Source organism: Urtica dioica, chromosome 5, assembly GCF_054948205.1.
Source record: "Urtica dioica subsp. dioica isolate 48M chromosome 5, U.dioica_male_clone48M_v1_H2, whole genome shotgun sequence".
NCBI lineage: Eukaryota > Viridiplantae > Streptophyta > Magnoliopsida > Rosales > Urticaceae > Urtica > Urtica dioica.
Window position 1 is genome coordinate 3,331,295 of NC_142760.1, and position 12,449 is coordinate 3,343,743.

At 34.5% G+C, this 12,449-nt stretch overlaps 2 protein-coding genes across 3 annotated transcripts; one reads left to right on the forward strand and one right to left on the reverse strand.

Annotated features, from left to right (window-relative positions):
• Positions 1 to 649: 649 nt before the first annotated feature.
• On the forward strand, positions 650 to 7,017 carry LOC149394858 (SET domain-containing protein). The gene is made up of 12 exons (XM_089615296.1): positions 650 to 734; positions 1,662 to 1,754; positions 1,917 to 2,045; positions 2,221 to 2,521; positions 2,705 to 2,823; positions 3,384 to 3,516; positions 3,643 to 3,719; positions 5,129 to 5,326; positions 5,777 to 5,966; positions 6,034 to 6,215; positions 6,365 to 6,465; positions 6,557 to 7,017. The coding sequence occupies exons 1-12, from the start codon at positions 720 to 722 to the stop codon at positions 6,705 to 6,707; spliced, it is 1,689 nt and encodes a 562-aa protein (XP_089471422.1). The 5' UTR covers positions 650 to 719; the 3' UTR covers positions 6,708 to 7,017.
• Positions 7,018 to 8,037: 1,020 nt separating this feature from the next.
• Positions 8,038 to 11,033, reverse strand: LOC149394859 (Syntaxin/t-SNARE family protein). 2 transcript variants are annotated; one of them, XR_016297148.1, is made up of 6 exons: positions 10,698 to 11,033; positions 10,167 to 10,281; positions 9,105 to 9,690; positions 8,986 to 9,028; positions 8,372 to 8,433; positions 8,038 to 8,298 (listed from the first exon to the last, which is right to left on the reverse strand). XR_016297148.1 is itself a non-coding variant. In XM_089615608.1 (6 exons), exons 1-5 carry the CDS (start codon positions 10,778 to 10,780, stop codon positions 8,381 to 8,383), a joined length of 861 nt encoding a protein of 286 aa, XP_089471734.1. In that variant the 5' UTR covers positions 10,781 to 11,032; the 3' UTR covers positions 8,038 to 8,298; positions 8,372 to 8,380. The 2 variants fall into 2 exon arrangements, 1 of the variants encoding a protein (XP_089471734.1); XM_089615608.1 differs by having other exon boundaries at positions 9,124 to 9,690; positions 10,698 to 11,032.
• Between the last annotated feature and the right edge of the window lie 1,416 nt (positions 11,034 to 12,449).

The following is a 12,449-nucleotide window of genomic DNA, read 5'->3' on the forward strand; positions in this document are numbered from 1 at the left end:
TCGCTATATAGTCACTTTTTCATTTAATTTTAAATGAATAACCACGCTTTTTTATAAACATGGCCAAATTTACGTAAATAATCAAATTGACCTAATACACACAAATGTATATATAGAGAATGTTCAAAAGGTCTACTTAATGACATATTAGCCGAATTACTATTTATTTCTAATTAACGAAAGGTTAGTTATTTAACAATTTAAATATTTTTAGTGACTTAATTATATAGAAATTTGTTTCTTTTTTAATTTCGAAAATAGTGGCTTAACTCATAATTTGGATGGTTTTCTCCTTTATTTAAAAAATCCCAAAAAAGTTGAAATTTTAAAAAAAATTATCATTATATATATTTGAAGGAGGATGAAATATTAGGGAAAGGAGGAAATATGCAATATTCTTGGATTTTTAGTGATCAAGACGACACCCATGACATTAAAGTTGAAAAATCGGTAGCAAAGGTAATTTCGTTCTATATGTTTTTACATGGGCTGATCGAGTCCAGCCCAGAGTATAAACTGCATCGGTAGTTTTCCACCTTTAAGCGCCAAAATTGAGTACTTGAAGGACCTTCTTCGAATTTCCAATACATTTCACTTCCTTCCCAGCTAGTCCTATCTTCTACTTCGACTTCGAAGCTCTCTCTCTCTCTCTCTCTCTCTCTCTCTCTCTCTCGCTCGCTCATCCTTTGGAACAACCATTTCGGTTTCTAGGTTTTTCAATGGAGGTTTCCAGGGTAAATCGTCTCTCTCTCTCTCTCTCTCTCAGTTCATTTAATTTTCCTTCAAATTGATTTTGCGGCTTTATCCAGTGTGCTATTTCCGTGTTTGGATAAAGAGAAACCGACACTGTACGAACGAAATCCAGAATCTTCATTCTTCGTTACTTGCATTTTGTTTCTCGACAGATCTATTTGCGGATTTAGAATTTGTTTAGTTCGTTTTTACTCTGTTGTAATTAGCACAAGCTTTGTAGCAACCAAACAGGACGTGATCAATCGTCTGATTCACTGTCAGATATTCAATGAGTCTTGAATCGTTTGATCAATTTCGAGCTTTAGGAGGATTATCTATTCGTCAATTTTGTTCTAAACTTATGACCAAGAAAACAAGAAAGAATGAAAACTATTATGTTCTTTCTAAAAAGATTAAAATCACTTGATATGCTCAATTGTATTTTGCTAGGTTAAGGTTTTGAATTATCTTTATCCTGTCCTGTGTTAGAATCTTTCGTCTGCTTCTTTTTTCGATCACATCCAGTTACTCGTTTTATTAAATTGTCCATTAATGGCTGAAACTTGAAAAATACTGGCTGTTCTTTTCTATTTAATTTTTATTGTTGATGAAAGGTAAAACTCTTCAGTCCAACTCGGTACAGACATCAAAATTGTATGGATACTCTCATGTATTTCTTGCTGATTTCCATGTTCGCAAAAGTATAAGTTCTGTGTCTACAGTTTGATTCGGATCTTCGTTCCCTATCTGTTTATGATAATAAATGGAGACGATTTTTTTATTATTAATCGAAACAGGTTGCAGTAGCTCAACCATAACAAAAACACAGAACAAGAGAGGGAACAAAATCTCTTGTTTCTTTTCAATTATGTGCCTATACAGTTTCCTTTTGATATGAGGAGTCATGTGTTAGATTTCATATTTTGCAGCCATATTCAGCTTCTGAAACCAACACATCAGAAATTGGTTGCTCATTTGAACCTAAGCTTTCAGAAGCAGACCCATTTTATAACAAAAAGAAGGTGAGACAAGTGCAGATTACAAATATACTTTACTCCGTCTTGTTATGCTGTAATAGTTCCTAGTTCGTAGAGTGAACCTGAAGCACTTTGCAGAAACTAGAATAATTCCTTGCCAAACACAAAATGAAATCTTATTTCTGTTTCTGCCTTGGTATTTCTTAGAACTTGCTGCAATCAAATGGATTCATAACCAAGGAGCATATACTTATCAAGAATTTCTCAAATCCCGATGAGATCTCTGCTTCATTGGACGCACTGCTTCAATTCGAAAGAATAATAAAATTAGATGAGGTAACTTTCTACTTTAGAAATACTCTGATGCCAATCAGAGTATTTTTAAAGTCATTTGTGAATTGGTACTTTGTCTAAGAACTCCGTCATGAACAGATTCTGTGTGAAATCTGCGGGTGAAACAAGAGGTTTTGTCTGGAAGTCCTTATTGTATAATTAAACTCTGGACCTGCAGGTCGAGCTTTATTTTCTGGAAGATGATACGAGCTTACCATCTGACTTCTATAGTCTCAGAAATGAGATTGCCGCTCTCAATTCAATCCTACATCTTGTAGAGAATTCTCTCTGCAATTGCACACGCCCACAGAAGGACATCTTGACAGAATTACGTTCTTCTATTATTTCAAAAATTGGTGTCTTGGGGAATGAGGATAGTATGAGATCTGTGATCGTAGAAGATTGTTTACCTGAGAGAGAGAATCTCTTGGTGAAGTGGGGTGAAGACAACGGCATGGTGTCAAGATTGCAGATTGCTTGTAAGTAATCATGTCTTTGTTTCTGTAGTAACCTTCTCGTTAATCAATCAAAGGTATGTTTCATATTTCAGTCCTTAGACATGCAGTTGGGAAAATATAACGTTTGAAAGACTAATTGACATCTAAAACAAGGATGGGCAATCTCAAGTCGTTCATGCTTTATTGGACTCGTTTATCATGCAGGTGTTGAAGGAGCTGGTAGAGGAGCCATTTCACGAGAAGGTTTGGAAGTTGGAGATACTGCTCTGGAGATACCTACTTCCTTAATAATCTCGGAGGAGCTCCTGAAAATGTCTGACATGGTATGTTTGAATTATACATTTTGATTTTGCTTCTTTTAATACTCATGAGTTATTAACATATATGCGCTATGTTTATTCCTACTGAACTTCAAAATCCTCACCAGTCTTTGTTTACTGCCCAATATCTCTGGTGGATGCTTGTTTTCACATCCATATTTAGGTTTACATGCATGGATATAAGACACCAGCTAAGTACAAAACACTAGAAGTAATGTTTACTGTAAGTTGGTGAATGGGGCTGATAGAACACTATTAATCATGCAGTATGGCTCTTGAAATAATACACAGCTAACAAACTAGAGGGTATGTATCACCACAATCAGGAATAAATAAAACTACTACCTACATCTTATATTAACGAGCAAGAGGATACTATAGATAACCGTAAATATTTCTACTGACCGACCATTCTAATAGGTAGTGTATACTTTATTATATGTTTACATTTTTTTTTATAATTACTGAGTTGTTTATTCAGAAAACCAACTGACATGTCTTAATTTATTAGTGCCGAGAATAGAAGTTGTGCTTTATCATTATTTTTTCTTCTCTCATTGCAGTTTCATATATTAGTTAAGAGGAGCGAAATATCATCTGAGACGATGCTGATGCTGTGGAGCATGAAGGAGAAGTATAATAAGGAATCACAGTTTAGCCTCTACTTCGATACACTGCCAGATGAATTTCATACAGGTACGAACTTGGTATAACATGAAAATGCATTCACATGATCACATTGGAATCTGTTTTATCTTCTCACCTTGCAAGGGATAATGTCCTCCATTTTCTGTAATCCAACCTTTATAATAAATGCTGCAGGGTTGAGTTTGGGGTTAGATGCGATCATGGTGTTGGAAGGCTGTATGCTTTTTGATGAGATCACACAAGCAAAAGAGGTAGTTCCTATTCTTCATTTGTTACTATAGTTTCAGTCTTACATGCCTCGTGATCAGAGTCTTAATGATCTCCCTCTTTCCATGAAAGAAAAGGGTGTGGTCGTTATTCTTCTAAATTGCTTGTAGCAAACCTCTCAACCCCGTGTTCAAGGGGATTGTTCCAGGACATAGATAAATTTCTTGAGGTTACAAACCTTAGTGTCCTTTTGGCATCGTCAAAGCCCAATGTAGACTTACTCGTCATGACCACCTTAAGGAAAGTGTTCTTCACATCCATCTATTGAGTGACCCCGACTATTTTGGCTCACGAAAAGTACAAGAAGACCCGAATGGTGTTGATCTTCACAATACCAATCAAATCGGGGTTTATATGGGTCGAGAGAGCTATCTTCTATACTTGATGTAAGATAGCCATCTACATCGCACTGGAGATTTGTTCGCCAGTTTGTCGAAAATCTCCCAGTCTGATTTGTTTTCAAGAGGTGTTTAATGGCCTCATCGATGCAACTTGGGAGCTAGATCACAGCAAGGACTTCGTGGCTGAGGACAAATGAACCCGAATTTGAAATAAGCACACATTTCTCCTAGATAGGGTGGAAGATATCCTTCCCCCGGGGTTAGGGAGTACGGATGTCATATTCAGGTTTTCAAGGGCTAAAGACATTGGGGACGACCCACTAATCGGAAACCCTAGATCATGAGATTCTCTATCAAGTAGGATGTTATTACACTTCAAGACAATCCCTTCTCAAGGTTGCTAGTCTCATTCAAGTCAATGATCAAGACTATCCAGCGGATTGAATTGGGAAATCCACAAATTTCGCAACATGTGCTTAAAGAGCACTTGATAACTTTTTAACCCAGTTTTGTAACACGGATTCTTCCATCAGATGATATACAATATATAACGTCTCTTCTATTCAAAAACAAAAAAAAAGGACACCAGAGTGTTTATCACACATGCCAGAGCCAGAGGGCGTACTTCCGAACAGTGGAAGAGTACTCGAACATTTTTTTTATTTTCCTTTATCATGTAATGAGTGAGTGTTCTTTTTGTTACAAAGAACGGAGCCTCTTAGCTTGCTCGTTCCTGCGTTATTCCTATTTATCTTACTTGATTTTCATCCTGAGTTTATCAGTTGTGTTATGCGTTCTTGTTTTTCGGTGTTGTGGTATTACAAGTGAGAATTCTTGTTTGTCCATCATATCATCCTTTCTGTGATAAAAACTTGTAATGTCGTAGATGTTCACTGCCACTGTTATTTCAGAAAATATGGCTGTTTTCTTTTGGAATACGATGAAGAGTTAATTATATAGAAGTACCCCTGCTATTAAAAAAAAACATATATGATGATTAAATACTAACCATATAACTTTACTATATCTTTTTTTTTTTTTTTTTGGTGCAGCACTTGCGAACCGAATATGATGAGCTAATTATCCCACTGTGTAATGAGTATCCTGATGTATTTCCGCGACACCTATTCACATGGGAAAATTTCCTATGGGCTTGTGAACTCTGGTACTCAAATAGCATGAAAATAATGTTTCCTGATGGAGAACTTAGGACGTGTTTGGTTCCGGTCGCTGGTTTTCTAAACCATTCGGTATGTGTTTACTTTTTTTTACCTTTGTTTTCCAGTCACAAAAGTTTATTATTCTCATGTGTAGATGCTTTCAAGTTCTCTCAAACATAGTGCATCAATGTGAGCCGAAAAGAAGTCTTGAGAATTTGACTAATAAATCAAAATGACCTGGACAACCCTTATATTGGGTGGTTGATTAAAACAATACAATTATATAAATATCAATTAAAAGCAACCAGTTATAGGTGTTTATCGTGGTTTATCTTCAATCTTTTTACAGTTGCTTTCTAATTTCAAATACTAAGAAAACACGACGAGAAATTTAACAATAAAAGACGAACGTTACAAATATAGAAGTAAAGCTACTCTTTAAATACTCTGGACCACTCTCTATAACAATGTGAAAAAGAACACAAGCCCCGTCTGTTTGACAATCTCATCTTTCTTACCTCGTGTTTCATTCATTCACAGCTAAACCCACACATCACGAACTACGGAAAAGTTGATTCTGCGACAAATACCATAAAATTCTCTCTGTCTAGACCATGTGCCAAAGGAGAAGAATGTTTCCTTAGCTATGGAAACCATCCCTCTTCTCATCTGATCACCTTCTACGGCTTTATACCCAAAGGAGACAATCCCTATGACGTCTTCCTGCTAGGTAACTTTCATGAGAATATTTAGGTCAAAGTATGGTTTTTATTTTTTTTTTATTTTTTTTACCGCAGCTCTTGAATATTTTGACAACGACAACAACGAAAGTGACGAGGGAGAGCTACGCAGTGTGACTCACATGGCAAGGGGTACTTGGTTCTCACGTAACCACAAGATTTTTCACTACGGACTTCCATCGCCATTACTCGCCTACTTTAGGACCTTCGGATATCCAATGTTGCACTCAGAAGTCCTTGTAATTCTCTCTATTTCCTTCTAACTCCATCATGCTCTCGCACTTATATATCTATTGTGCTGATGTGTCGCTTCGTATTACAGTCGGGAGTCCAATTTTTTGTTCAACGCTATGTGTTCTCACGTAGCCTTGCTCTTGTACATTTACAGCTACAGGAAAGCTTGGAGAGTGAAATGGAGATCCTGAAACAACTCTACGACTTGTTTACTGACTTGATGGACCCGGTTGCTGAATCAGATCTTGCCGACAGGTCACACCATTTCGCTAAATCGTTTTTTTTTTTTTTTTCACTAGGAAATTTTACCCACTGAAATTTTTTCATGTTACGATAAAATTTACAGTGAGAATCTTGGCTGGGATGTAAAGCTGGCTTTGGAGTACAAGGACATTCAAAGGAAGATCCTATCTTCGATCGTGAAATCATGCTATTCGGGTCTTCGTTTGGTCAAGTGTAGTTTGTACAAATGCATGGACGAGGACACTCGGGGCTAAGATTAGCGGAGGAATGCTTTCTATGCCGGTAAAATAAATTGTTGACAAATTTCTACCATAAACAGATTGATTTTTTTTTTTCCCCAAGTGACATCAATTGTTTGGCGTGTGAAGGTCAATGATCTTTCACTGTCTCTCAAACAAGTTGTCAAAATTTTGTTTGCCTCCACTGTAGGGAAAGTCATGATAATCTAGTGGTACTCTTGTATTAGTGACCAAACATCCACTTGCTATAGTTGCTAATAGAAAGAAAATAGAAAAAGGCTTAATTCAATGGTAAGATTTTTTTTCTCCCCCCACGAGAGGTGAATGGTTTTTAATTATCTTTTGAAATGTTGCAATTGCATGAACGTTGCTTCTTAATGCGTAGTCATTTTTTCTCATCAGGTTATAAGATTAGTGGCGTGAGAGAAAAACTGTCCAAGTATGACTCTACATCCATATAAAATGGTTTAAGCTTTAAACATCTACGCGATAAGCATGCGTATTATCATTTCTTTAAGATTATTACAGTGCCTTGTCACACCCCACCAATTCTGAGCAATTGGCACAAATATACCATAGTTTTTTTTTTTTTTTTTGTTAAACAAATATACCATTGTTGTGAGGCAAAAGATCATTAATATATCCCTTTTTTATAGTCAAATATTATGCTTTGGTAAGTTATGATAATATTTACCAAATTTCTCTAATTAGATCCAGCGAACTTGTGATACAGGTTCGTGTGACTAAGTTTAGCTACAAAGAATAATATCTGAGTTACGCTGTATAATAGTTACTAAATTAAAATATTTGATTTATTATTATATCATATCTCTGCATGATCATCCTCCTTAAATTCACTGGTTGGTTCAACATGTGCAATCTTTGAAATTTATGCTACACATTTATTTCAAGTTTGTTGGGAGCTTAGGCTAACACTCTATCCGCTATTTTAATCTAGTCACCAACCACAAAAGAACTCTGACGATCTTTATGCATAAGTAACATTAACAATTTAATTGATTTAACTTCTTTTTTTTTTATACATAAATAAAATAATATAGTTGATTAACTACTTTGAGAGGGAGATTCGTTTACACTAACAACTAACATATATTATTTCTGATGTCAACTTTAATCTGACCAACGCTTTAATATATTAATTTCTATATTAATACAAGAATGGATCAGTGCCTTTATCTGGTTGCTTGTTGCTATCAACATAAAATCCTCTTATCTTCCTTCTCCCTGATTAATAACATCACATGTCATATTAATATCATATAATCATAACTGAAATTTTAACAGAAATTGACTATTTACATTTCGAGGAACCCAAGCTTCAAAATCACAAAAGAGAGACATAAAATAACTCATGAGAAACAAATTTTTAGGCCAATATAGCTTCTGTAACAAATCTTTATTCACAAGCCATGTTTATAGTTCAGAGCTCAAAGTCAGAATAAAATAAAATCCATATCAACCCTTTGATTCTTTTATCTTTGTTCTTCTTTTTTCTTTTTTTCGGTAGCATCAGAATTCAATCACGGGACACTCGCGCTCGGAAGCTTCTGAGAGGTCATCATGTAGCCCACCAGAACGAAAGCCTCTGTAAAAACACGGAAGATTAAACGCTAAGCGAATTTAATCTCGTTCTAATAAAGGGCTTGATATTCTCTTACCTTTCCCTGTCATATACCATGCCCTTTATACCATTCACTTGATATGGACACCAGAAATAGCACTGCATATAAAATTTTACAATTAGAACCAGGACTTTGCAAGGAATAAAACAACATATAATATACCGGTTATCGTTCACGATCTAAAGTTTTTTTTTTTTTTTTCGAAAGCTTATTAATCAAAATCAAGTATTTCTTATCTGATTATATATCAAATCAGTTTCTAAAGTTCTGAATCATCAGAACCAAGTCATCAACTATATGACATCAGTCTCATGAGTACGCATAACACAGTTTAGTACAAATTACCCTCTTTCCAAACTTAATCCCTCGAATAATTCTTTTATTTTTTTTATTCCATAGTATTATTTTTTCTCCCTATATTCCTCAAAAATCGTCTTCGAAAATCATAACTACTCTATGAATTACCACCTTTAAAGAGATATTGTGGAGTTTCCCTACCTTTTATGGGATAGATCAAGAGATTACCAATAAAAAAGACGGCTAATTCAAGCAAAAATAAAATAAAAAAAGACGGCTATCATTAATGCAGCTATTCTATGAATTACTTGTGGAATTTTCATGGGATAGTTCATGGAAATAAAAGAGCTTACCAATAAAAAAGAACAATATCATGAATGCAAAAGTCCCTTGAAGCTGCAGATAAGGAAAAAAAAAAAAAAAAAAAGTTTAAAGACCAAAAAAAATATCAAAAGTATTCTCTTTGATTCACCTTGTTGTTAAAAGATTACCGCGTTGGACCGGTTCATCGTTTCAGTAGTTTCTTCCACTCGGCATCTCATCTTCCACAGAGCGAATCTCGAGTCCTTTACTTTGGGCGTATCCTTGAATTCAGACCCCGGTTGATTTCTCGGTTCGTCTTCGCTGGGAATCACAATCCGTAATTCTCCGCTATTCCACGCTCTTCTCGCATTAGTCGCTCTGTCTACGTGACAAGCTATTTCGCCGTTCTTCGTAGTACTAACTTTAACTTCGTCTCTCTTGCTTGAAGCACTGGATCGGAGGCTAGTTTCGAGGAACGGCTTCTTCTTCGGGGTTCCGAGCTCAGTTTCTTCGCGGGCGATTTGGTTAGGAGATGAACCCGATAGAAAGGCGGCGAAATCGTCGCGCTCTTCTTCGTCAAGGTTGACCCATCGAAGAGGCTTATTTCCTTCTTCGCTCAGAGATTCTCTCAGCGCCGATTCCGCGAGAGAGATTTGAGTTTCGATGGCCGAAATAAACTGACTGTGTCGAGCCGCTGACTTGTCCTCGCCACGGTGTCCATAGCTCAATCTCACAGCCCTCTCAAACTCCTCTAGCTAAATTCCATGCCCATAATATAATATATATATATATATATATATATATATATATATATATATATATTATTGTGCAAACCAGAAAACAAAATATGAGATAAAACATTAAATTAACCAGAAAAAAGTAATTGTTTCTTTGCAGAGGAGCTTGGAAAGAATTGACCATATGTGCCATTTGTTAAGGAATCAAAGTAGAATATTTGAGACAATTTAATTAACCAGAATTTAAAATTAAATTAAAAAAAAAAAAAAAAAAAAAAAAAAAAAAAGACTGCTCGGTTTTCTTCTTAGTTGAGCTTGGATAGAATTTGACCATATGAGCCATTTGTTAAGGAATCAAAGTAGAATTGAATACAAAAAGATTTCTACAATATTGGTCTCTTGAGTTGAACTTGAACTTCAATATGTTAAAGTACTTTAAAAATTAAATATTATTCAGCAAAACAAACATGGATTGTTGGTCAAAAACTTTTTACCTGCCATTTTGCAGTACCTAAAGTAGTTTGAAGCTCTCTTGATAGCTCATCAAGGCTCTCTGATGGCACTCTCTCTCTCCTCTCTCTAACCCATCGCCGGTACGCTGATTCCATTCTACAAAGAAAACCCACAAAAATAATTCTTTTTTAGTTTTAATAATAAAAAAATACCATGCCAATTTGTTTACTCAGGTTCGAAAGAGAGCAAATTGCTTCTTTTATTATTATTATTAATCTCGGAGGTGATTAAAGATCATTGATGAAAGAAAACTTAAACAGCAAAGTAACAGGAAAAAAAAATATAGATAACATAGACAAAACAGAACTCAACTAAAATCGGTCAAGAAACGGTTTCACAAACCCTACGAAATCCAATTCAGGATTGAATACAAAAATCGAAACCAGTAATTCGTGACTGATTTGAAAAATCGTCAACAATAACATAGCGCTCGAAAAATTCAGAAACCCACCAAAAAAAAAAAAAAAACTAAACGCGAAAGAAATAATAGAGAAGATGGAAGTTGTACATACATATCGGTAGATTCTTGAACCTCCTCGGCCGCCGAAAAGAAAGTGTCTTTTTGCCATAGATCAAAGCTATTCGCCACCAACATTTTTTTTTCAAGTTCTGTTGGAGCCAAAATAAAAGCGGAAAAAAAGTTGGGAAATAACTTTTCCCGGACTTGGGCGAGCTCGAAGAAGGAGAAGAATATGGGTTTGGCTTGCCACTATTCTCTCTCTCTCTCTCTCTCTCTCTGCCCAAAGAGAGAAGCGAAAGAAAGAGACGAAGGAAAGCTCACAGAGGGAGAGAGACGTATAAGCGATTCTTTATTCTCTCTCTCTCTCTCTCTTCTTTTCTCTCTTTCTTTTGTTTTGATTTGTTTTATACTCCATCTTATTTGCGTTGTAAGCTCTTTTTTAATTTTTTTTTCTTAAATTTTTTTTTTTTGGTAAAAATGTAAAATATGCTAAATAGTCTTTTGAAGATAAAAAAAAATATTTACTGAACCAGGGATCATATAGGATTTTTAGTAGTGACACTAAATCTAAATAATGGACGTTTTTGTTATGATAATGGTAAACATGTGAAATGATTTTGCTATTATGATAAAAGTGAGTAGATGTTGGTGATGGTTCCATTTTCCAAAACAAGTGTAAATAAATTTCGCTTAAAGTGGTGCTTATATTATTTAATGTGTATATCTAATCATAAAATTTTCTCAAAAATAAAAAATTCATAAAAAATAAAAATAAAATCTCCATTATATTTATACTTGATTTTTATTATGCCTTTTGTGTGAAGCTAAAGAATAACATAATGGAAAATTTATCTGAATATTATCATTTCAATATCACTTTACCAAAATCAATAATAATAAAAAATTTACAGATTTATTAATAAATGAGTTGTAAAAAAAATTATAGTACTATTAAAAAAAATTGGTAACAAAAATTAGAGAATTTATGGCTAATTAGTCACAAAATCTTGTATTTTGTGATCAAATTATCACAAATTTTCTAATTTTCATGATCAATTGATCACGAATTACATATAATTTGTGATCGAATTGGTTGTGAATATCGGAATTTCATGATCGATTGATCACGAATTGAGAATTTATGACTAATTGATCACAAAATCTTGAATTTTGTGATCGAATTTATTAAAGATATTATAATATTTAAAACTTATTTATTAATAAATTGTAAATATTTATAATTGATGTTGGTAAAGTGGTGTTAAAATATTAGTATTTATGTAAGAGAATCTACGGTGGCAGCCTCAAGAACCACATTTGTTGCACTTTAGTATTTTTAGAGTGACGTGGTGATTTTAAATTGGATAATTATAATACTAGAGTTTTATGTGGCCACAGTGGATTAGAGCAAAATAGTTGGGGAATCGAAGAAATCAAAAGAAAAAACAAGTAGAGGGAATTCGGCGGTTGTTGTGACTTTCCCACCAAATATATAAAAACAATATTAAAATGTGGCTGTTGGTGCGCTGACCAAATTAGTCATATTTACCACGGACAAAAACAACTCAAAACTAATAATAAATAATGTAGCCACAAGAAGAAAAAAAAAAAAAAAATGGCAAATGTTTGTTGGCTCTTGCCAGCACTGCAACGCACTCTCCCTTGTGGGTCCACGTGTGCACCTCAAATTTCATTATAAGAATTTAACCATATTAATTGTCATGGAACTATTGACACAATTGAAATTAAGCCATTTTAAAACAGCATTATAGTACATTAGTCCAGTTTTCAATTTTTTAAAGTA